The 26,538-nt window shown below is 36.8% G+C and overlaps 1 protein-coding gene across 4 annotated transcripts in view; it reads left to right on the top strand.

Annotated features, from left to right (window-relative positions):
• The window catches only part of CTDP1 (CTD phosphatase 1), a 97,896-nt gene that overhangs the window by 9,918 nt on the left and 61,440 nt on the right, over window positions 1–26,538 (top strand). For all 4 annotated transcript variants that reach the window (XM_031609842.2, XM_090136843.1, XM_090136844.1 and 1 more), the window contains exons 2-10: window positions 88–171; window positions 3,050–3,143; window positions 4,615–4,743; window positions 5,248–5,398; window positions 11,256–11,346; window positions 12,155–12,321; window positions 13,424–14,506; window positions 22,583–22,724; window positions 25,183–25,413. In XM_031609842.2, the coding sequence (XP_031465702.2) occupies window positions 88–171; window positions 3,050–3,143; window positions 4,615–4,743; window positions 5,248–5,398; window positions 11,256–11,346; window positions 12,155–12,321; window positions 13,424–14,506; window positions 22,583–22,724; window positions 25,183–25,413 (2,172 nt within the window). The remainder of the gene's footprint in view (window positions 1–87; window positions 172–3,049; window positions 3,144–4,614; window positions 4,744–5,247; window positions 5,399–11,255; window positions 11,347–12,154; window positions 12,322–13,423; window positions 14,507–22,582; window positions 22,725–25,182; window positions 25,414–26,538) is intronic.

Here is a 26,538-nt window from a genome sequence, read left to right as displayed (position 1 = left end):
AAAAGCACTAGCTTTCAGTCTTCAGTCAGTAATCTAAGTATCTGAAATCAACATGCAATAAATTGGATGCCTGTATCTCTTTTCCAGGGGTATCTTGGTGAGACTGGAAGGATGTAGCCATCCAGTGGTTATGAAAGGTTTGTGTGCAGAATGCGGCCAGGACTTGACTCAGTAAGTATTACCGCTCTTTTTCTTTTGAGCTTATCCTTGCTTGTGATTAGGAATTCAGACTCTTCCTTCTGCCATTTGCTTTGCTTCTATATTCTGATCCTTAGTAGTTGTGAATCATACCTGTAGGTGTACCTGTGAAGTTGTAGTAGTAACTAGTAGGGAGGGAGGACAGTATTCATACTGCCTAACATAAACAGGGCAACTTAATTTTCAAATTCTAGCATAAAGCACTCTTTTTAAAAAGAAAAAAAAGTCTGTTTTGACTATCTAGTGAAATTCTTGCTTTAAGTTGAGTGGCCTGAATGTTATTTCACAATCACATCGTTAGTAGTGTAATTACATTAAGAAGTGTATTTCTTAAGTAAGAAATCGGTATTTATAGGCAAAAGTTGGTGTTTCTTGTGAATAAAGTCAGCATTCAAAGAAACTGGCAAGAGCTGTGCCATTGTTGCAAGCTGCTATAATTTACTGTTTACACAAGGCACTTGTTTTCTTAACCTGAAGCAGATTTTCAAATATGTGACCTATTTCTACGTTGCTGTGGTCACAGATGCATTGTTTGGAACTACATTTGCTTGTAACTATTACAAAGATTCATAACTTGGAATGCAAGCGAATAAAATGCTATGTGGAACTTGAGGTACAGCTGTAGTGCACATTTACCATTTTGTCAACTGCTTATTCTCTCTCTTTTGGTGAAGATGAATGTAGGGAAGCTTACTACCTTAGGGAGAAAATGTAAAGGTGTAAATTGTCCTTGTTGTGTGTCCTTTGCCTTTTGTATGTCTGTAAGGGGGAGTTGAAAGGCAGAAGTTACGTTGACCATGACTTAATAAACATGAGAATTTTATATGTGCAGGTGTAAATTAACTGTAGGAAAGGATCAGTATAATTCATGTGACCTTTCTTCATTTACAGTGTGTCTGAATGGGAGCCAGCTTGTCTTCAGTGCTTTTAATTTAAGGCTTTAGAATTGTTTTCAATTTTTTATGAAATACTCTGCCATGGAACTAAGGGAATTTAAGCCTTAGGCCAAAAAGGCAGATTCAAAATTTGATTTTCTTCTCTTTTGTTCTCTCATTGCTTGTACAGTTGGTAAAGAGAATGTTTCTTATGCATATGAAATAACTAATTCAGCATCTGTTTTCAAAAATAAACTGAATGGTAGACTGGATTTTATAAATGAACATTGAGTGCTCGTTCCCTTCAGAAGGAAATACTTGGGTTTCTATTTAATTCATTGTCATTATTAGGGATTATTTTTGAACAGTATACCATAAACCAGAATAAACACACTGAATATTGGAAATTGTAGAGATTACATAGCTCAGTTAGTGGTAGGATATAACTTCAAATGAAAACTTGATTGTTAATACTTTATAGACAAGTATTTGGAAAAAGAGCAAATCTAACATGAAGTTAGGGTGATAGTAAATAGGACTTTTCCTGCCCTGCCTGAAGGAATACTTGAATTGAGGCTGAAATATAGTCATGTCTAAATGTTGCTATTATTTCACAAAAATCTGTACAAATTTGGCTTTTTTGGTGTATTCAGTTTCCTCAATAAAGTCTGCATCAGAGAACATCTTTATTTTACATAGAATTTCTCACACGTTTGGAATGAGGCATTAGATCTGCTGAGCCTACATCAGAAGGCAGTTTAAAAGCATCGATGCTTTTTTTTTTTTGCTTGAAGAGAAGCCAGTACAGACAGTTCATTAGCAGCCTGCTAGGTGTTCACCAGCAGTGCATCCTTTCTATTACACAATTTCTTTGCTTGTTCAAGTGGATCAAGTGATATCTCTCTCTTTCCTGGATTCAGGTAGTGCTTCCAAATGGTGCAGTGCTGTAGAAAATGTCTGTATGTGACTGTTTCTTCATCACTGCTTAAAGGCCTCAGCACAGATGAGGAACACACTTTTTCTTGGGAACTTGTGGGTAAATTACTTTGCTGTGTTCTCATGAAATGAAAACTGGATGAAGTTTAACTTTGGCTGTAGATACAAACCTTTGTCCTTGATTGGAGAGAGGTACATAAAAGAATCAAAAAATGCGTGTGTCACACAGCACTAAATTTGTACAGTAATATTTTTAATGTTGATGAGAAATAAAGTCTTAAAAAAAAATGGTTGTTCACAACAAATGTGTTTGCTGGAAGCTAGGAATGCTGAAACAATGTGGGGTTGGTCTGTTTTAAGGAACTTCGTACTTGTACATGCTTGTATGTATAATAAGCACATTTGCACACACACATCCTCTTACATACATGATTTTGAGTGCATGTGTATAATATGTGCATACATAAATACAGGCACCAACTCAGGGTAGTCTGTGGTTCTGTAGTACCCCATCCAGTGTCAAAGGGAAATGTATGCATGTTGGGTGGGTTTTTTGGCTGCTACTTCTGAAGCAGCAATCAGGTATAAGTTGCTCTGCTACACACAGAGTAACTTTGCATATGATTTGCAGAGATTTATTTTGTAGTCCAGCATGGAAGAGTATTGTGTGCTGAGGGTTTACGAAAAAGGAAAATAAGTTTTAACTGTGAATGGTTTGGTAGCTAACAATTCATAACTCATCACATTGATCATTGCGTAGATGCTTTCTTCACGTTGGTGTCTTTCTGTATGGCTGTATGAAGCAACTAATTAAATTGAGTTCTTCTGCAAGGTTTACATGGAGAGCTTCTTTGATATATTTATACATTTTGTCCTATAACTTGCATTAACAGTAACTTGAAATTATGGATGAGGCAAAACAGCTCTTAGTCATACAGTGTTCTGAACGTGATTGCTTCAGTACTGCAGGCTTTACTGTTCAAATTTTAATTCACTTAAGTTTTGCTCTCTTTTGATGCCTCTTTTCTCTTTGTGGTTAGGATACGAAGCAAGAATGGAAAACAGAATGTACCATTATCCACAGCAACTGTGTCTATGGTTCATAGTGTCCCAGAACTGAAAGTGAGCTCTGAGGTAAGTACGACTGTGCTTTCCGTGTTCATAGCCTTCATTGTAGGTTGACAGCTGAAAAGCTTAATTAGAGCTTAGTAATTATATAATTAATTATATTCTTCAGCATTGTATGTACTTACATAAAGTATTTGGTTCCCTTTTGATGGGACATTTGATGATGAACATCAGTAACCTAGAGTTTTTGTGTTTATACTTATGCAGATTGATTATACCAGGTTTTATAGTATTTTTTTTAGGCCTGTGCGCTGAGAGTATGATGCTTCTCTGATAGTACATAGTACAAATACTTAAATATTTGTGTCAAAGAACTGACAGTTAGTCAGAAGTTCAATTCTTACTATCGTGAGTTTAAAGTTTGCAGTGTCTCTGAAACCTAGCTTCACCATGGTTAGTCAGGAGCCCTGAAATTGGTCCTAAGAGATGTAAAGAATGTGTCTTGACTACATCTTACCTCCATCTTAAATTCACTTCATTACCTTTTCAAAGGTTCCACTTAAATGAATTATCAAAACATGCTTGTTCAACATTTAGATTATTTAGAGAAAAAGGCCTGATTATTTTTAAAATAAATAAATATCCTATTAATCTTTCTTAGCAAATTGATGGTTTACTTTTATTTCTTTACTTTGTTGATGCTTGCTCTCTTTATTTTTTGTGTGTTTTTTTTTTTGTAACTCCTCAAAACATGCCAGTGAGAAGAAATGTGGAGAAAAAAGCAGCTAGAAACCATCCTCATTACAGAGGAGTGTTTCAAAGGGCAGTTTGTGTTTGACCCCTGCTTCTTCAGAATATTCCACTTTATTTGTAGGTTACTGTCTGGTGGTACTGCAGCTTACTATTATAAGTGGCTATTGTGAGCACAATGCTTTGAATGGTTACAAATACACAGAAAAGAAGCAAACTTCAGCTCAACTTACAGGAACGTGAAGGTTTTGCATAGTACTCATAATAGAGCTACACAGAGCTAAATAATCCAGATATGTCTGATGGTTTGTTCTTTAGGCTAAATTGAGAGTTATGATGGCTTCTGTCACTAGAGCTTTAATTTAATATTCAACAATGTTGTCAACTGTATTATATTTAATTGATATGAAATTGCTGAACATAGTAGTCAAATTTTCAGAACTACTGATGAACTTATTTGTGTACATCAGAACTCAGTTTTGGTCTTAAAATGATTTGGTGGATATTTGTTATATGTAGGTGAATGTTGTTTTGAGATCATCAATTATAAGTTGTTCCTGTCACATAGATCAGCATAGGCATTAGGGATATATGTATTTTTTCTATAGGAAAAGTTGTTGACATGGCTGCCATCTGGACAGCGTTACTAAGTGTTAATGCCTTTGCAGCTAATTTATACCAGCATTTCTTCTCAGGTTCACAATATACAGAGGCCATTAACCCTTCATTTATTGTAAATTGTTCATTTATTGTAAATTAAGCTTACTCTATGAATGCTTTGTTACAGCAAGCTGAACAGCTGGGAAGAGAAGATCAGCAACGACTACACAGAAATCGGAAGCTAGTGCTTATGGTAGATTTGGATCAGACATTGATCCATACTACAGAACAGCACTGCCAACAAATGTCTAATAAGGTATGTATCTGGTGTTAACTTTCAAACCAGAGTAATGACAGAAATATTTCTAAATGATATTTAAATGATGGCTCTTCTAAAACCAAAAAAAAAACGAGTAATAGTAATAAAAACACTGTATGGTTAAACAGATAAAACTAACTGAAGAATAACAAAAAATGGGAGGAACATATTCTGTAAAATACTCCCTTTTTTCTCCCGTTGCTGTTTAAACTGATAGCCGTCTTTCTCTCATTTGTTTCTTTTCATTTTTATGTTCCAGTTACTTTGAGCAAAAAAATACTCAGGTAGTTATTTTTAATGTGAGCCTTTCTTCCGCTACTGCTCACAGACTGAATACGTAGTTAGGAGATGTTCTTTTTCCTCCACATAATCTTTGTGGCAAAAACTTGTTTTAGCCTACTTGTACTGAATTAAAATAGTGGAAGATGGAAGATGGTGCTTTTTGAATGCTGGTATTATTGTTTGGCAGTTTGATAACATAAAACGTGCTTTTTCTTCTAGGGCATATTTCATTTTCAGTTAGGTCGAGGTGAGCCTATGCTGCACACTCGTTTGCGTCCTCACTGTAAGGAGTTCCTGGAAAAAATTGCCAAGCTGTATGAGTTGCATGTTTTTACATTTGGCAGCAGACTTTATGCACATACAATTGCAGGTGAGTAGTATATTACGTTTAGCAATGGCTCAGTAATCTGGCTTTATACTCACTTGATTTATTTTCTTTTGGTGATTGTTTTCAACTATTTGTTCTTTAGTTTTGCACAAAATAATTCTTGTATGGTCCTGTAAGCAGAATTCTCATCTTAGAATTTAGGTGCTGCGTGTGTATGGCCTGTAATTTTAGTAACAGTCCTTTTTTTTCCTCATATGTGATGCGTGGTGGTGGTTTTTTTTTCCTTCCCTGAAAAGTTAAAGGATCAGATTGTGGCATGGCAACTATTGCCTTCCTATTTAATTAAGAAATCATGCAGATGGGCTCTGACAGTGATCTACAACATCTAAAAGATCTAGATAAATAGGTAGGTAGGTAGATAGATCTAGATAGATAAAGATCTAAAGCAGCAGTTCTATGAAAATCCACAGTGTGGATCTCCTGTGAAGGAAAAGAAATGTACTGTTTCCCTTCACCCATGGAAGTTTATCTGCTATATAAATTAAAAGCTATTCTGTGTTCTGTGTTGTCGTACTGATACCTACTTTCTAGAGAGAAAAGCACAGATCTGACAGTATTTTAATGTATTATTCTCAAAAACTTGTAAATGTTTTCTCCTTGTAACTATAAAATCAGCATTGAAATTCTAAAGCTTTTAGCAATAGTAGGCTGTGGTGTGGATCATTGTGTGAAATGTGTATTTTTCCTACGTGCTTAAAAGTTAACCCACATTCCGTAACAAGTTAAGGTAACGAATGGTAGGGGTGTGATCATGTTTAAACTATTTTTTTTAATTGGGGAAAAAAAAGCTTTTACTCCATCCCTGAGCGTTCCTTGACTGAACAGCATTCAGCACTTTTACCTCAGATTTCCCTTTATTAATAGCCTGTAAGTGTAATACAGTGCCATTAAGAATGTTTTAGTTATGTCTCCATGTGTCAAACTGTGTTTGCTGCTCTTGTACCTAGCTTACCCCACCCACCCTCGTTGTCTTTCACATGGTTTTTTTGTCATGTTGCTGTGATTGCCTTGATAAATGGTATCAATGAAAAATAACCATTTCTTATCAAGAAAGGAAGATTTCAAAGTAGAACTAATTATTTTATTTATCTGCCATAGTTCTCATAAGGAACTGTATAAACTGAGAGCTGTATGCATGCTTAATATGCCATAAGAAATACTTATAATGACAAGATATTTTTGTTATTGGAAAGTGATAGCTATTTGTCATCTCTTCAAAATAAATTTCAGGAGAGACGTGTCCAAATTTCTACATTATTCAATATTGACAGAACTGTTTGAAGTTCTTCCTAAAGCTTTGTCAGTCTCACTTTCGGAATATATGTTCTGTACTGCTAATGTGCAGTGCTTTTTTTGTTGTTGTTGTTTTACCCTACTCTCCTCCTTAGAGTGTGGTTATTTCCTTTAGCAAAGCAGGACTTCCTAAGTACTGAATACTTACACTGCATCTGGATACCTGACATAAGGAAAGTGGGTGGCCTACCCTCTTGAGTTGGAATTTGTGCCAAGACTTTTCCTTGGCCTAAGCTCCGAAGATGAATGCCAAATAAAGTCAGAAATTACATAGCAAATAACCTTCTGAGCAAGGGAGAAGGAGGAGCAGTGGAGATAGTTAATAATGGTCATTGCTCTTATCTGAATGTGGTTCTGTTTTTCCTTATTTTCATCTCTGAGCTAAAATTTGGATCACCCTGCAGTCCCCATGCTGTCACAGACTGATGCTTATTGTGTGGCAAACATCTCTGTGGTTGTCATACTTAAGCTGTTCCATCTGTTCCATCGAGAAGGTAGCCACAAAATGAGCAAATTAATGTAATTGCTGCTTTCAGACATTTCCAGACTTCTGTATGTTACCTGCATCTGTCGAATCTCATCAAAAGTATTCAAAACAGGAGAGGATTTTTGCAGTAATGATGGTAGTTTCTGCTGAAACATGTTGATATGGAGGGATTAGAAGAATGTTGATACAACCTTAAGCTTGCGTGCTCACCTCCTATATAACCAAGGTGCTGTAGCAATGTATGTTAATACGTACACAGACCGCCTGGGGGCAGTATTGGTTAAGTCATTTCCCACAGAAAGCAATAGATGTGGTGTTTTTTTTACCATTATCTCCATGTTACATAAGGAAAGGACTTCTAATAAAATGCCAGGAATCCTTTTGTAAGATTCCTCTACGCTTTCTCAGCTTCTCTATATACATCCTATGTTATTTTCTTTGTATGAAATCCGTGAACTTTGAGCTGCTGCTTCCACATCCTGGAGTGCTTTTCCCTCAGTTGGAAAGTAGATGACGTATTGTGAGGCTGTTTCTGCTGCCCTGACTGTCACCTGCTAGGTGGACTTAGCTGATATTTGCAAATATGGTTTATATCTGCTCAAGTCATTTATCACTAACCCGTTCTTAATTTGGCACGCTCGCAAAGGGGTTTCTTGTATGTTTATGAAATAGTTCTTGATATTCTAATCTAAAAGATTTCGTAGTGTTTTTCTTCATTATTATTTTGACCAGTTGCTACCTAATCTCTTTCCTCCCTCTGCATAAGAGAAATTTAGTATTTTAAGAAAGAAGTCAGCTTATATGTTGGATGTAAAAGTAAATGCAGCTGAATTTTGGAGACAACTGGCCAGAAGTGATGCTATGTGAAATTGCTCTTAAGATTTATAGTGGCATTTAGAAAGTAGAAATAAATTGAGGGATTTCATATATACGTGTGTGTATGCTTGTGCTTTGTTATTCACTTCTGTGAATTGCTTGTTGAACTACATACCTCCTATGTGTATGTAATTGCTAGTGATGAAAGATCTCAAATGCTGTTGAAAGATTGGGTCAACAGCTCTACTGTTAATACTAAGAATTGATATTCAGCTCAGTCTGTCTTTAAGATTCGAGACTTTGCAAGTATGGTCATTCTCTTGTGATGGTCTTTCTTTGTCTTGTGTTATTTGCAAAGTCTCATCTACACTACTGTGTAAGACATGGAGCAAAGGGCCATGTTCACAGATGAGTTTATATAAGTTCAGCCAGGACTTGAGATCTCTCACTAAGCGAATGATTCAGACTTATGAGAATTAAACAGAGTGAGTTGGGCAATTGCACAGATGTTTTATTCCTGTGTTGGAAAAAAGATTCTTTCGCCATTATGAGCATTTAGGGAAACAGACTGTTGAAACTCAAATCCTAAAATTGTTATAACTGTATTGTTGCAAACTCTTGTTTGCGTAGCAAGAAAAAGGCTTGCTATACAAATGCCCAGTTGCCTGCAAGTCTAAGGGTTGTGAAGAATGGTAACTTCATTTATGTAAACTAGTAGGAAACTCAGCGTGATGGTCAATTTTGAACAAAAGTCAAAGCAGTAACTATTCTGAAATCTCTGTTCTGTTTTAACAAAAAGGAATCGGACCACTACTTTCACAATTATACTAAAAAATGGAGTGCATCAATAGTCTTCAGTGAGGTTTTCATGTTTCTCTGATCCGGCTAAAATAAGAATGTCTGGAGCAGAACTGCGAGTAATACTTCCAGAGTGTGTAGTCTGTGGTTTCAGTTATAAACAGTAACAAATTTGTACAATATTAAATTAATCATAATGTGAAACTGCTATTTCTTCAGACTTGTCTTATTTGGCTTAAAATTGTAAATAGAAGTTAATGTCTTAAATAACAATATGTGATCTAGCTGGTCAACTTCTCCCATGTAACTCGTGATAGGACTAGAGGGAATGGCCCTGCACCAGGAAAGTTTGGGTTGGTTATTAGGAAGAACTTCTCCAAAAAAGTGGTCAGGCACTGGAACGAGCTGCCCTGGATGGTGGAGGAGTCACCAATCCTGGAAATTTTCAAGAAATGTGTTAATATGCTGCTAAGGAATGTGGTTCAGTGGGCAGCATTGGTGGTAGGTGGATGATTGGACTAGATTTAGATTAGCTTTTCCAAGCTCAAATGATTTATGACTTTGTGATTATTTTTTTTTTTCCCTGAAACCTAACAAAATTAAGATTGTTATTACGTTGAATTTATTTGTTAAGCAACGTCAAACAAATAATTAATCACGTAAGGAAGTTCTTTACAAGGCCAGTACTGTTTTATCTTATTGCTATTCAGATACATTAGTTCTGAAAGGCCTGACTCTGGTGTATCACTGGTTAACAATATTCTCTGTATTATCAGTGGATTATGAGGGGAGGAAAAAAAAAATGAAATTATAGAATTTACATGAAAGCTGGAATTCTGGAATAGCTCTGGAACACCACTTCATGGGTAATCCTTAACAGTCAGGACTTACGTGTTTGGACTATTTTAATTTAATTTACTCTTCTCTTAACAGTTCTAGCTAGACAGCAGTGCAACTAAATGCCTCATTTGGGTTTTGCCATTTAAGCAGTACAGTCCAATGTACTGCAGAGTCCCTCCCTGTTCAGATAATTAGTAGAAGAGACACTGGTTTGGAAAAAGAGCAACTTGTGTGACAGCTTATGTAGTTTGTCAAAATATCTGTGTGTACAGCAATAAATCTCTGTAGCTAATTCTCTCAATTCATTATGCCTAGGTACTGCAAGGGTCTCACTACAGGGGATGATTCTACGATTTGCAGCAATTCTTAAGCATAGCCGGGTGAGTTAAGGTTGAACCTCTGTCCTTAACTCGGAATTTTCTTGCTTTTATGGGTTTTAAGTTATTCCAGTTACACAGTAATACATACACATCAACACTGCAGAAGTGACTACTGATGTTTTTATTATTTTTTTTATTTGTACCCTCTGTTTTAGAAGACCCAACTTAACATATGCTTGGGAGCTGGACTTTTTTTTCCCCATTATTTAAAGAAAAAAAAACATTCCTTCTATAAAAATCTGAGCTCCTTGAAAGAAAATTAGTGTGGGTCTTTAGAGTCAGTAGTCATTTTGAACTCTTCTGTCTAGAAGATGGCCACAACTTAAATAGAATGAAGTCTTAAGAAAAAACAAAACCACCAAGTATTTAGTGCCTTGTATTATTCATAAGAATAGTGAGAAGTTGAGCAAATTTGATGAGATTACAGATTCAGGTTAGCATGCAGTTATGTAGCTGTGATATCTGTTCATGGAGACCAACCTCATTACTCAGCATAGGTTCAGAAGCATGTGCATGTGTGTTTGTACACCAAAGTCACTATTTTCCTAAGTAATGGTATTTTATCTTGCTTTTAAGTCAGCTAGCACAGCTTCTCCTATTTCTTTTTTCCCTTTTTTTTTTTTCCCCTATAAGAGTGCAGTCAGACTTGTAACTGCAACTGAGCATAAATATTTCAGTGAATCATAGGATCTACTTGTTCTGTGTGAAAGTATTGAAGTAGTGGTAGAGGTAAAACTTAAAACCTACAAATGCAAGAGCTCCGGCTGAAATGGTCCCATAACTTGCCTGCTGTGCTGAAGTATTGCAGCACATTGCCGACTCTTGTGAGACTTCTTTGCAGTCCCTAGGCATAATGAGCTGAGGAAAGCATTTAGCTTTAAAGAATCACCTGTAGAGGTATAAATGTAAGTTGCAAGAATGTGCATCAATCACCACTGTATTTTTCAGCCTGATCTGTTTGGATGTCACAAATCTAGTTATTTTAATATCAGATTTGTTGCTATGTTGAAGGAAAGCAAGGTGGATTTTTTAAAATGAATCCCACTGCATTTCTTACAAATACTTGATTTGCTGTACATACCCTTACCTCCATATAGTATCTCTTATCTTAAAATTGTCTCTTTTTTAAACTGCTGTTGCACAGATTAAAATAGCTGAATTATATGGAACATCTAAAAGGACCGAGTATCTCAAGTGTTAATCTTGTACTCTCTTCTTTCAAAAGGATTTTTGGATCCTGAAAAGAAGCTTTTTTCCCATCGAATATTATCAAGGGATGAATGTATTGATCCATTTTCTAAAACTGGGAATCTTAGGTATGTATGTGAGTCTTCTGCATGAAACGAAACAGGACAAAGAGACAATACTGTCAGTTTAATAAAATTTGCTTTCTCTGTGGTTAACGTGTTCTTAATCCTTATCTGCCTCTTAAATATCAACGCTGCCTCAGTAAAACTGAAATGTAGATATTGCAGCATTTCATCTGTTCACGTTCTGTGGTGATGAAAAAGCAAGAATGTGAACCAGTGATGTTATTTTTCACTTATACTTTTTATTCTCGCAGTAGTTTTCTCAGTTTTTTTATTGTGGCCTTATGTAATGATTTGCAATTGAAGAATAGTAGAATACCTCAGTATTCTTAGTTCAATTATGTACGTTTAATATTCAGGCTTTCAGAAGTGCTATACATGTAGAAGCTTCTGTTGTGCAGTGATGTAGGGTTTTTTCTTTCTTTTTTTTTTTTTGAAATTCATATTCTTTGAATTCATGCTCTAGTCTAATTTCAGATTTTATCCTGATATTCTTTATAATATAAGAACCTTTTTTTTTTTCCCAGAGAAATGGATTTTTGGTTTTTCATGAAGCTATATTAAAAAAAACTGTGCGCTCCTCATCAGAGCAAAGCAGATGAGAAGCTTTTCTCTTTTCTTGGTGTTTTCATATGCATGTGTCTTGATTATTGCATTGACTCCTCCTGATTGTATTTTAAATTATGTAATTTTAATATAGCTGTCTTTTTTTGTAAATTCATCCTCATCTTGTAGACATACCTATAATAAACAAAAAGTTCAGCAATAGTATCAATTTCTAAACTGAATTCATTTCAACTGTTTTGTTTCTTAGAGATCTCTTCCCGTGTGGGGATTCCATGGTTTGTATCATTGACGACAGGGAGGATGTCTGGAAGTTTGCACCCAATTTGATAACCGTGAAGAAATACGTATACTTTCAGGGGATAGGTGATATTAATGCACCTCCTGGATCAAGAGAAATTCAAATGAAGAAGAAAAGTAACTATTAATAATTCTTATGTGTTTTTTTATTTTTCAAATGCAGTTGATTGTGTTGATTTCAATACTGTCACTGTAGCACTCAGGTGAGTGATCTTAGGCTATTGTAGTTGACACAGTGCTCCTGAAGCACGTACAGAAGTAGCTCTGTAAAACTAGGCTGTTTCTTAATAGGTTCCCCTTTGGTGAGACATTGAACAGAAGCAGAGCTTTAGTGCTAGCATTTTGGTTGATACAGCTGAAGAGCTGTTGTGTTATTCTTATGGGGGGGGAAAAGTATTTAAAAGGCAGTATATAAGAAATGGTGTTGTTTTTTTTCTAGTTCAGCCAAGGAATTTTTTGTTTTGTTTTTGTGTTTATTATTATTTAATATGATACAATTTTTTCTCCTTGTTGAACTTGAAATATATCCAACGTGGAAAAAATTAAAATGTTACTCAAGCTGAGTTCTTTGACTGGTACAGGGCTGCAGGGACGTGCACACAAAAGTGGGATAAATTAGGATGATTTCATCCTAGTTGTTCATTCCTGATCAATATCTGAGCACAACCGTTTGAATGTCTACGGTTTCTTTATCTCCTTTTGTCTACAGATATTTTATGAAGACATATCCCAAAGCTTTTTGTGTTTTGAGTTGGTTACTTGCTTGCATTGCAGCAACATCTCAAATGAATCATGATCAGTATGTTTGTCTAGCTAAAACATGTCTCTCTTTTCAACTCTAAAAATGCAGATATTTTGCTTATGGAAATTAGGAAATATATAAAAGTGATAGAAATTTATAGAGAGAATTCTTGTTCAGGTTCTGGGTTGGGGCCTTGCGAAGTATATTGTTTTTTTCTTCAGTAGCTTAATTTCTTCTGAAATGTAGTATGAAAGTCATGCTTCAACATGCGTCCTTTTAGTGCTTGCAGATTTGATAAATTACTTTTTAATTGTACTGATCATAAGTCATAATAATCTTACACAGCTTCTTTAGAAAGGTGGAGTTTGCTAATTCTAGTAGCAGTTGACTCCTGAAATATCTTAGCAGCCTTCTGAAGTTTAGTTATCCGTACTGAGAAAACATGTACATGTTGTTTCTTTCTTTTGTGTGTCTTAGTAAACCACTCTGCTAAGCCAGAGGCACAGGATACAGCAGTGACATTAGCAAAGGATGCCGATGAAGTGAAGAGTGTTACTTGTATAGAAGAACAAAACAACGGTCTCAAGAAAGCTGTAAAGGACGCGTGCACTGCGAATGGAAACACTTCTGTAAGCAGTGAAACACCTGCGTGTGATTTGAGCTCTCATGGTAAAGTTAATACTCAGGACTCTTTAAATGACAGCACTGATGACAAAACAGACAGTGAGGTCGCTAACAATTTGTCAAGTGCTAAGGAATCTCAGATTTCTTCTGAACAAGTTGATAGGACGGTGTTAGAGAAACAGCAAACTCAAGAGAAGAAGAGTGATTTGGACTTTGAACTGTCTAGTGACAGTGAGAGTGAAGGTGGATTGGATACCAGAAAGTCATCTACTTCTGTATCAGATAGTGAGAATGAGGAAAAGAGAAGCTGGAAGAAATCCAAACAACCTCTCCAGGATGAGAATCCACAGCAAGGGAGTTGCACTGATGTGAGTGAGAAAAAAGATGGTCAGGTGAATCATTCTGAGGGGACGCAATCTCTACCGAGTGAAAATATTCTTGACAAAACTGATATTGATGCTCAAGAAGAAAGTGAACAGGAGAGCGTTTGTGATTTAGGAAATGGGTGTGCAGACAAGAAAGAAGCTGAAACAGAGTCTCAGAATAGTGAACAGTCTGGAATTACAATGGGTGAGTCCTTAGACCAGAGCATGGAGGAAGAGGAGGAGGAGGATGATACAGATGATGATGACCATTTAATGCATCTCGAAGAGATCCTTGTGCGGGTTCACACTGATTATTACGCCAAGTATGACAAATACTTGAAAAAGGAGATAGAGGAAATTCCAGACATCAGAAAAATAGTACCAGAACTGAAAAGTAAAGTTTTGGCGGATGTAACCATAATCTTTAGTGGACTTTACCCAACAAACTTCCCCATTGAAAAAACACGGGAACACTATCATGCTACAGCGCTTGGAGCTAAAATTGTTAAGAATCTGGTACTGAGTGCTGATGATCCTGACAAAGCAACACATCTCATTGCAGCAAGGACAGGTAGGTTAAAAAAAAATAAAAAAAAAAATCAAGTTTTCTATCAGCTTTCTTCTCTGTGACAACTCATTCATTTCTGTGGGCTGTTTTTGTATGAGCTACAGACTTTAATGCAACAGGGATTAGGATTTAAATGAAAGAATTGATCTTAAATTATAAATTAGACATTCTTTAATGTCTTTTTCTTACTGCTTTTTGATCATGTGATTTGTTGAAAGGGAGACCCTCTAAATTAACTCCTATGTAGCATTTCATATCTTCTTGATTAAGAGCTGATGATACCAGATTTTTGATTCTTATGTATGTTGAGTAAAAGCTTTATGAACTTTCATCTGTTACAAATATTAGTGATCTTGCTCTCATGCTTTAGTGATGACTTCCTTCTCTATTTCTTGGACTTAACCTGAAATGGCTATGTTTCATTTAGTATGGAATGAAAGTTATCTTAAGAGGCTGGAATCTGATATCCTGTCAGTCCTGTAACCCGTATGTCTTTGTCATTAACATTTATGAGAGCTTTGCGTTAATATTTCCACATTGTTAATTATTTTACAAAGCCAACTATTTTTACATCGCTTTAATAGATAAGAAGGTGCCATTGGTGAACTTCACTGGAGGAACTAAGAGGCCATGACTTGCTTCCAGTGTAAATTTTTGTGTCCTTTCACCTGGGGAGTATCCCTTACTGTTCACCTTAGAAGTTGCATGGTATCTAAGTATCTAGTGATCAAAAATATGGAATCTAAAAGTAAAACTGCATAGGTGATCATCAGTGTACTGTGATATGCTAATAAGCTATTTTTAATATATATTAGACTAAATAACAAAGTATCTTTGCAAGGTTAGCGTAAACCTACTTCATATGAGTTATCTCAGTGTGGAGCTCTTGTGACAAAATGTTTTTTATTTAAGAAGGCTGTATTAAAACTTTACTTAGCAAAACTGTAGCAAAAAGAGACTGCAGTGTTGATTTAGCAAAGCAATATCAGGATAAAAACTACCAAAGTAATAAATCTGTATTAATTGTCCTGAAGTAAGTTGTAAAAACAAATTCAGAAAGTGGAATTAGTTTCACAGGGCTTAGCTGGGATTCTGACTCATGAAGGTGTGATAGTTGAAATAGCAAATGTTAAAAGAGTGGTATAATAGGCGGATGCATCAGCTGTGGGCTCTGGTTTTATTGTGGCTGCTAACAGCTCTCTTAAAACTGTAGTAGTGGCAGCACTGTTTATCGGCAAAGAATATGAAGCAATGAAACTTGTCATGCTTCATTGGAGATGTGATAATTGTTGATACAATTTTCAAGTTTTTTCAATTTCAAAACACAAATTACTTACTTTTCTGTGTGCCTTGCACTAGGTGGTTCCTGAATGTAGTTGTACATTGCACGCAACTACTACGTGATGTGTCAGACTGCTAGAATAAAAGTACATGAATCCAACACCATCCCCTGTTCCCTGCATCTTTGGAGGAAAAGCTGTTACTTGAGATTAGGCTAAGATGCACAGCAAGAGAAAATGTGAAGTAGTTGAAATTTTTTTTGTCTTTGAAGCATCCAACAGGGTGGGGAGCAGTATTATATAGAGAGAGAGACACTTTGTGTTCTGTTTTGGAGAAGAGGGGGCTTAAGCAAATTCTTTACTGCCTGCGCATTCTTAGTGTTTGTCCACTGATGTAGATCTTAGCATAAACTATTCTATCTTTAGATTTTGATTGTATTATTTTAGAATATTTGAATCAAAGTTGTTATTACTTTTCACTGAGCAGTTCATATTTTCTGACTTCATGCCATGACCTGGACTCTCTTATAGGATATTCTTGAATTGTTGCTGTTGCTCTTGATATTTAAAACTGGAAAATACATTCAAATACTGCAAGTGAATTAAAGCTAGAAATAGCAAGAGTACTGCCACTCATGAATTGTTGGGCTGAAAAGCATTTATTGTCAGTATTTGGAAGCTGACCTGCGTTTTACTAAGGAAAAGCAATTGCATCAATTCAAAGCAAGTAACTTGGCAGTCTTTTCTGCCTGACAGGCAAGGCTATTGTCATCTCTCATCAGCACTCTGTAATTATTTCTGTAACAATGGCAGTGAGATAGGGCTATTTAGAGTGACAGAACTATATTCTGCAATTTCTTTTTCTTGTACTATTTTCATGGATTACGTGTGGCTTTGGTTTTGTGTGGGAGAGGTTCATTCCTTTTTTTTTTTTTTTTTTTTCAACTGAAGACCTCTCACATTTGTTTAGATTGGAGTATTTTTGCTATATCCTAATTTTGTGAGGGAATCTCTGAAATTTAATCAGATTTTAAGGATATAAATTGTCCTCTCACAGTTGGAGTTGTGATAATTCAGCTGTCAACATAATTTTCATACTGATTCTTGTGTGGTTAGAAGGCAAATTAGGCAAGTCTTTATTTGCTGCAGGTAAGCCACGCAAATAGAAACATCTGAAACTCTGCTTCCTATCTGATTGCTTGTGAAATGGTGGAGGGGAGCACATTCCTTCTGTAGTGTTATTTGCAAGCCTGTTTCTTCAGTGCTGAAACTAGACAACTTGTACCCTTTCCACCAGCACCACCCCATACCTGGTTATGGAAGGTGATGTTGAAGCATAGCTGTCAGCGTGGTGTTTCTGCGTGACGCCACTAAGAATGGCAGACTTAGCACTCAGACCAAGAAAGTTAACCTACGTGATGATTGTTCTTTAGTTGAGCATGTAAAATGACATGTCCAGCACTTGTGGAGGTAAGTAAGCAGTGGTAGCTTTGGAGTGATGAAAAAAGTAAGGATTTATCAAAGAAAATAGGAAGGGGATGTCAGTGTGAAACAGTGCACCCCCAAGACTCAGAGGGTTGAGAGAAAGTTTCCCCACCTGTGAACATGGCATAATTACTCCATATGCAAAGCAAATAGTTGCTATTTGGGGTTGTATTTAGTGTCCTTGCAGCCTACTGCAAGAAATAGTTTAAATTTGAGTGTCTGTGTGCTTATCTGTTTCTCTGCAAACAGGCAGTTTGTTTCTTTCCAGTACAGATACTCCAAATTCTAAAAATAAATAAATCCTTGTTCTTAACTAAAAAACAGGATCTCAATTTTCTCTTAGGGAGGAAAATACTGTCTGCCTGGATTACTGGCCATCTAATCAGCTTTCCTAAATCTGAGTGACTGAGAAAAGGCTACCGTGTAGTTCTTCCCACTCTATTTATATGCCACATAAATCTTATTTCATTTTTGTGAAACATCTGTTCTTTGATCTAAGCAACAGTGAACAGCACTGCATAATTAGGTATGTATCATACACACACACTTGGTTAAACATTTGCAGTAATGTTGCATAAATCTTGTTATGAAGGCTGCTCCAAAAGTAATGCCTCCTGTTTATTATGTTGGCCTACAACATCAGAGGCAGATGTTGGTGGGATGGCAGTAAGGGTTTAACCTTCCTGGCAGTATTCCATTGCGTGTCATTGCTGTGTGACAGACAGCAGCAGAGGGGCACTCTGACAAAATGGCATCTGACATGGAAGTGTGTATGAAACAAAAGTGTGTCCCTGAATTCCTCAGTGGGGAAAAAATAGCACCCACTGGCATCCATCAACACGTGTTGAACATTTATGGGGATCAAACAGTGGATGTGAGTGCACTGAGGCAGTAGTTGGTGTGTGCCAGTAGTGGCAACAGTGCGTTACCTGTACTGGTGTGGATTTTTATGAACACAGCATGCAGGCTCTTGTTCATTGCTGGCAAAAGCAAGTAGCTATGGTGGTGACTGTGTTGAAAAAAGTGTTTTGTGTGTGAGAATTTGCTCTAGTGTTATTCCAGTCTTTGCATCTGTTGCAGTTTCCATGGAAGAAGATAGGAGGCATTACTTTCAGAGTGACCTATGCATGTTCCTTCCTGAACAAATGGAAGATACTGTAGTTGATTTTTAAGTTAAGTTTTCGTTGTTGAAGAAGGTAAAAGCTAATCAGGTCATCTGAAAATCACTCCGTTACATAGAAATGGGTATAATTCAGTCTAGGCCCTCAACTTTTTTTAAAATTACATTTCACTTTCTCCTTTTTCCCATATTTTAAAAGCTATTTGGGAATCAGTTCATTGTTCTTGATGACTTAGCGTATGTTAAGGTTGTTTAAAATGTCATTTGCCATATGACTGTATCTCCTTTTATTCATCCTCATCTATCTTCTTAATGCTTATGGCTGAGACTAGCTTGGAGATGCTGAGAGGAAAGAGAAAGCTGCCAACTGATCACCTGGTTATAAGCTGTCCTCAGGGCACACTGACTTCCTAATGTTAGAATTCGAGGGGTCTTTTGAGAGTGAATCCTTAGCGTACTTTGGCTAACCCTGGAGCAGTTTCGAGCTTGCACGCTCGATTACTTTAGGATGAAATTGAATTGGAAAGTGCAAATGAATGAACAGTCAAAGGTATTTGGTCTCTGGGACCAAGCAGAGCTAAGCCAAAGGAAAATTCCATGAAAGCTGATGGGGTGCACATCAGTCCTCCAGCATCTGTTCTGCTCTGCTGGGCCGTGCTGTTCGGTAATGAGAACATGGCCAAGTATGCCGTGTAACATTTCTTAGACTTCATGAACGTACAGCCGAAGTCTCATTTATCTTCTGTGCTTAAGTGCCTTCATACTTTGGATAAGTCCAAGTAAAGTGCTATAATATAACTGCCTTTTGAAGAATGTCTGTAGAAGTTCACTGCAGCGTTGTGGATGTTGATCAATTACTAATAAATGTAGTAGGAGGTGGTTGGTGGGGTTTTTTTGGTGGGGTTTTTGTGTTCTTTTATTGTTGCTTCATTGTGGTTTTTTGTTTAATTCTTAACCTTTTGTTTGCAAGTTCAGTAGTAGAATTGGTTAGTCCCTTCTCCAGAATTGAAAATCTTTTCCCAATAATAAGTGCTTCCAGCTGTATCCATAGGGGGTAGATGTGATAAATTTAAACCCTAGTTGCTTTGTGTGGAAAGTTGAGTATACCTTCTTGACATTTTTTGGAACAATTTTACATTGGAATTTGAAGTAAAGAAAGATGAATAAAGGAAAATAATGCAAAAGAATGTTCAGGAAACAAAATTCTCTGATTTTTAGCCTGCTAGATGATTCAGATATTATAGATGCATTAGAATTACTGTTATTTACATTAAAATCCTTTTTCAGGACTAATTGTTTCTCCTTGATAAGCATGCTTCCAAAATGGAAAGTTACACTGGTGAGAGAGAGAAGACAGGGCAAGGATATTAAATATTGCAGTACTATTTCTTCTATCACTTAAATTTGGTGTTCCATCAAATCTTGCTCAAAGAGCCTTATATGTATGAAATCTTGATTTCTCAAGATGTCATCTAGAAATAGAACACAACCTGTGAGATAACAGTTGTATTACTTCATGCTATTTCCAGTATGCTGCAATAGGCAGCTGCACTTCAAAAATAGGGGGGAAGCAGAAAAACTGCAAGTTACAGTGCTGAGAAAGGTAAGATTTCTGGGTGCAGGGAGTTGGGTTTGGTTACACAGTGCTATTCACGTCACCAAGTGTATCTTAACAGAGCACTGGAAAATAGTTAACATTTCATTGCAATCCTGTTGACTAGAAGAGAAATTGATGCAGAACTTCGGCAGCTATGTCCAATATGAAATGATCAGATATGCACAAATGTGAAGTGTGTGTGTGTATGCAAGGAGCAAAAAGATGAAATAGCTGGCAATACAGAAAGTTCAGCTTTAGGAATATCTTGAGGAAGCTGTCTTCTCATGCACCTTCACCTCATTTTATCTAGTAAGTGTTTAGTAGTTTTGGTGCTCCTCCTCCTGATGCAGTTCAAAAGGAGCAGCAGTATCTTGAGTTGGAGAAATAGATGTGCAACAGAAGTAGAAAAGCTTTTATTCAGATGGATCATGCTTGGAACATGTTCACCACAACTCTGGTTAACTATTCTGTATGCTTATTAGAGAAATCACACTCGTTATTCTGCAAGGGTTGCTCTGAAGATAATGCCTCCTATTTATTATGTCCAATGGAAACTCTTAGCTCATGACCTGAACCAGTGATTGAGTACCTCATGAAGGGGTATAGCTGGCCCTGGGAGCACAGGTGGAAGTGATTCACCTCTGTGACTAGAAGGGATGGACCTTGGGCCTATGCCTCCCTAACCTCATTAAAGGGCTGACAGCCACAAGAGAAGCATCTCTATTGAGATTGCCTTCTTTGGTGTGTTAGGCAAGCCCTGATTCTTGGAAAGGGGCAGTTCCTTCTTTATTACCAGATTGTGACCTCTACCTTTCTTAGGTGATCAGAAACTGATGTAAAGCAGCTATATCTGCTACCGCTATCCTTACAACATCAGAAATGGATGTTGGTGGTATGGCAGTAGAGGTTGGATCTTTTCACCACTGTTTTGTGGCCGTGTGACAGATGGCAGCAGAGGGGCAGTCTGACAAAGTGCCATCTGAGATGGAAGTGTATATGAAGCAGAGGTGTGCAATTTAATTCTTCCACGCAGAAAAAAATGATGGATGTTTGCTGAATGTTTCTGGAGACCAAACAAGTGGATGTGAGCACAGTGAGGCAGTGGTGGTGTGTTGTGTTTCAACTGTGGTGACAGTGATGTGAAAGACAAGTTATGGTTCAGGACAGCCATGTGGATTCTTATGAGCATGGCATGCAGGTTCTTGCTCGTGGCTGATGAGAATGCATAGCTATTGGTGGTCAGTATGTTGAATAATAGTATTTTGAGCTGAGAATTTGTTCACTCAGGTAGTGTTAATTCCTATACCTATTTTTTATCTGTTGTAGTTTCTATGGACATAAGTAAGAAGCATTACTTTTGGAGTGACCTATGTACACTGTGTTCTGTCAGCTCCAGAGTTGTTATAAGAAGAACAGCATGGCTAGTCATGTCTAATATCTGATTCAATATTGAATACCAGGCACAAATACCTAAACTTCTAACAAGTGTCTCGGTTTTGTTGTTTTTCTTGAAATTTTTGTTTATGAACCTGATTTCAGTACAATTTCTGTAATAGCTCTTGTCTTGTATCTTTGTTCATCTTATATAGGTCTCTCTGAAATTCTAAGAAATTCTCAACTATAATAGACTCTGTAGTGTAAAGCTGCTACAATTGAGGCACACAGCAGGTCAGAATCATGGTGGTTTTTCTTTTTTCTATAGAGCTTATATATTTAACAACTTAGCAAGTTTTATAACTTTATCTCCAAATATTAAGTCCTTCTGTAGACCTCTCATAAATATGAAACAAATACCACTGTTCATTCATTTATCTATCTGTCTTCCACCTAGTCAAATGTAAGGAAGAAATGCATTGGACAGCCAGACTTCAGGGTCAGTTTCACCTTTTATTTTATTGGCTTGTTTTTACTCACTAGTTCTGAAGCTTCTTGGCAAAGATCTGTTTCAACATTACAGTTTCTTTTATGGTGGCTTCTCTGGAGGTTGGAATTTGTGATCAGTTGTTGCTTACGTGCTGCATTGTGAATAGTTTCATATGGACTTTCTGCTAGCCATGTGTAACTTCATGTTTGTTGTTCCCCTCTGGCACTAAATAACCTACTTATCTGCTTTGACCTTGCTTCTGTAAAATAGATGGAGTAAGTGGATGGCTGTTAAATGGCAGTGTGTTGTACCATAAAAAAGTATGTGTAGGGGACTTTGCATAAGAAGGTTAGTGTGGTAAGTTATTCCTAGTCTTTAGCAGTGTTGAAGAGCCATTGCTGCTTAGGTTCTGACAAATACAAGTGAAGGAGATGAAATGCAAAACTTTAGGTTGTTTATTTAGTTAACATACAAAGTTTCTACATTTCTGGACAGATTAATTTTAGAATACTTCCACTGTGCCAGTTCCCCACGCAGATTGAGTTGGACTGTATCACATGTCATGCAGAATCTCACTTGTACTAGTTAAAATTGTTTTCTTGGAGATCTTGTTTTTTATTTACTTCTTTAAGGATTGGTGGCAAGAAATATTTTTCATAAACCAGTTTGTACTTAAAACTGTCTTGTGTATATACCTAGGAATATTGTAATGTTACATTTAACTTCATAATAGGCACAGAAAAAGTACGACAAGCTCAGGACTGCAAAGACCTCCATGTTGTAAACCCTGACTGGTTGTGGAGCTGCCTGGAGCGCTGGGACAAGGTCGAGGAACAGCTGTTTCCCTTGAAGGATGACTACATCAAAACACACAGGTAAATGCAACTTTGAGGGAGCAGAGTATGAAAACAGACTATTCAGACCAGTTTCTGACAAGCCCAGTATACTGTATAATGCTTACAAGTTTATGAGAACTGTTTTTGTCTATTTCTATGATGCTTAAACTGAAAATTTCTAATGAGAGGCAGTCCAGCTTATATCAGCATTAGGAGAAATCAGTGGTGCTGTTAGTTTCTTCAGCAGTTTTTGTTAGCTACTTCAGCTGGAGCAGTTGACCTTGTTAGCTCACTCACGTAACACAGGAAATGCCACCAAGGTTTGGGAGCATTCATGTTGACAAATCAAGAAATAAAATCTATTGTATGCTCCCATAACATGAGAAGTTGGTAAAGTATTGTATTTTTTCTTGACACTTGGTAATGAAGAAAAGGAGAGAGACGAGGTGAGGGTGGGGAAAAAAAACGTAAAGGGGAATATGTGAAGATAGCAAAAACTGGAAGAAAGGTAGTAGTTAGAGAACAAGAAGTTTGGCGATAATAAGGTATGTTGAAGGAGAAGGGGTTAAAAATTATGCATGCACTTGAATGCCACCAAATTGAAGGAACAGTGAAAAACTATACTAACGCAGAGGAAGCTGAAGGGCAGACCTAGTGAGGAAAGTGACAGGGCTAAAATAAGTTGCAACGATGTACCACTTCTCCATTTGGTCTGTTTAGATAAACTCACACTAATTGCAGCTTGCAAGCCTATCAAAGGATCTTCCCTTTAAGTATGATTGAATGACTTGAGCAAGTTAGAGATTTCCTTTATGAGGGCAAAATGTGCCTGTGTAATCACTTCATATATACCAAAGACAGCAAAAGCAGAAACACTGAGAGTAAGGTCACTTATCAGATGGGTGATAAACTGTGAATGTGTGGCTTGATTAGAACATTTGTTTTTAAAAAGTAGTATTAGCTTGTTTAATCAAATTCAGAGATTATTTCTACTAGAAAACTAGTAGTAACTGCCAATAATCTGGACAGCAACTTGCTTGATAGTTTTCTTTATTTCTAGGTAAGTGAATGTAGGACTTTGTACCCATTTTAGCCAGTGGCATCCTGGGCTGCAGCAAAAAAGGAGCAGCCAGCAGGGAGAGATGATTGTCCCTGTCTGCTTTGTCCTTATAAGCCCTGTCTGGAGTACTGTGTCCAAGCCTGGGCAGCTGAGTAGAGGAAAAAGGTAGAGCAGCTAGAGTGGGTCCGAAGGAGGGCCACAAAGGTATTAAAGAGCTGCCTTTTGTATGAAGAAAGATTAAGGGAGTTGGGCTTGTTTAGGTGGGGAAAAAAGAAGACTCTGGGGAGATGTCATTGTGGCCTTCCAGTTCTTGGAGGGAGCTTACAAACAGGAGGGGACTGACTTTTTACAGTTTGATACTGAAAGGACAAGGGGGAATGGCTGTAAACTAAAACAGGGTAGATTTAGGTTAGATGTTAGGTAACTTTCTATTTTTTTTTATTTATTTTTTACTCAGAAGGTAGTAAGTGACAGGAACAGGTTGCCCAGAGAAGTTGTGGATGCCCCATTCCAGGAGGCATTCAGCAAGGTTGGATGGGATTCTGGGAAGCCTGATCTAGTGGTTGGCAACCCTGCTCATAGCAGGGGTGTTGGAACTGGATGATTGTTAAGATCTCCTAACTAAGCCACTCTGACTTTTCTGATTTTATTTTTCTATTTCATGGAAACACAATGATAATTTTTCCCACTTTGTTTCAAATAAAATATATCTTAACTTTGTATGTTTCCCCCTAAAACTTCAGTGACTTATACATCTATCTTAATGAAAATACTTTACTAGTCACACTTTTGCTATTTCTTTAGAAATAGTGTAATTGTGTTTTTTTTTTGTAGCATTAGTTTCCTAGTGCTCAGCATGCTATTTTATCTGATGTTGTTTATTCTTAATGAGCTGTTTTGCTTCTTTTTCTTGTGGCAATTAATTTTACTTGGATAGTTTGCAGACTAATCTGCTTATTTCTGTTAATAATTTTAAAATGTTATAAAATGCAGCAGAGTGATCAGATTTAGTATTTTAACAAATGAATTTGGGGAATTTGCAAATTAATGCTACATGTTTATTTTGGCTCAGAACCATGCTGAAGTGCAGATGCTAAGATATGACACAGTATGCTTTTTTCTTTGTTACATATGTGCAGATTGTTATTCTGGTAGTGTAGTTGTTTCCATGTGGAAGCAATTTCAGTAACTTTAAGACAACATTTCGGATTATGTTTTAATAACATAAGTATGAAATTGTCCTGCTTTTTTTTTTTAAATTCAGTGAGACTTTAATAGGGGGGGAGGTGGGGAAGGGAATGTTTCCTCAGAAGTCTTCCAGGCAATGGTTGTTTTTTTTTTCCCTTTATAAAGGGAAAAAGGAATGCACATTTCTTACGTTCTCCTTAGGTAGTCCATTTAAATTAAAGCAATTTTTTTTTGTATTTCATCCAACAGAGAAAATAGCCCTGCCACGTTTCCTGATACACACAGCACATTTCAGACAGCTCTGTTTCACCCAACACCCATCCATCCCAAGTCTCAACCCGGTCCTGAAGTTCGGCTTTATGATCCTAACACTGGAAAACTAATCAGAAAAGGCTCTCAAACATCTGGCCAGTCTATGTACATCCAGTCTCCAGCTCCTCCCATCGCCTTACCTGTCCATGGTGAACACTCATCCTTCAGGTATATAAAGCATAGCCATTTCAACTATGTTTTCAGATGTTGTAGGAAATTTAAACTGATCATCTTTGCTTTTGATCACGTGGTTATCTTTGCTTTAGTTTTCTGCTTTCTAAAAAGGATGGACTCTTTAAACAATTAGCTGAAGGAAATGAAAGAAAGAATAGTCAGCTGAAGTGAAATCAGGATCCTAGAATTGTAGATGCTTACTGTGCTTCATACAGGTATGTAGAAACTGTAAGAAATAAATGCAGTGTGTAGCTTGTGTACTCTGTGTTTGGGGGAAAGCTGGGAGGAGGTTGGTTTTTTTTTCTGTGTGATATATCTCATGGGATTTGGCTTTTGTTGGTTAAAAAAAAAAAATCTTCCTTGTCTAATAATACTTTCAGATGTCATAGATATCTGTTTTGAAGAATGTAAGTGGTAGAAGATTGTAGTTAATTGAGTATTATTTAGTATAGCCATATGACTACATACTAGTAATCCTAGCAGCACTAACTCAAGACCTTGGAAGCAGGAGGAGGCCTGCTTTTGAAGTGTAAGTCTAGCTTCTAGACTTTGTCAAAACATGTGGGTTTGGTTACGCAACAAAAGCAACATTTCTTTCTTATGGATGCATAAAATATTTGAAATGTATTCCTGAGTACCTGTGTAAGACACCTTGTTTTCTGGATGCTAACAGTTTAGCAGGTCATCTTGACACCAGTGGTAAAGAAGTGTCTGGCTGTAGGCTAAGCACTTATCTTTGCAAAATGTGATGAAAATTCCATTTTACGATGTGATCAGAGTAAAACAGTTGCTATAAAGCAATCCAGTTAATCAACTACAAAAATAGAATCATTAATGCAAAGTTCTCTACCCCATGCCCTTTGAGGTGTATCATTTCTAAAGATTTTGTACAGTAGAGTAGCTTATTATGTTTTTTCTTTCAATACCTGTAGCTAAATTATTTTGGCCTATTTTTTTGGTGTTTTTTGGTTTTTTTCCCATGTTTTTATAGACATGTTTTTATATTGTTTCTGGGAACACAAGGGGCTTTTTCAGTCTGTTTGTGGAGACACATGTTTTCAGCTCTTTTCCAACTGTCTTTGGAGTCTATATTTTATCACTATGATATGTTAAATGAAT

Source organism: Phasianus colchicus, chromosome 3 (assembly GCF_987193195.1).
Source record: "Phasianus colchicus chromosome 3, bPhaCol1.hap1.1, whole genome shotgun sequence".
NCBI lineage: Eukaryota > Metazoa > Chordata > Aves > Galliformes > Phasianidae > Phasianus > Phasianus colchicus.
The sequence above is the reverse complement of the archived record's forward strand: the minus strand, read 5'-3'. Positions and strand labels throughout refer to the sequence as shown.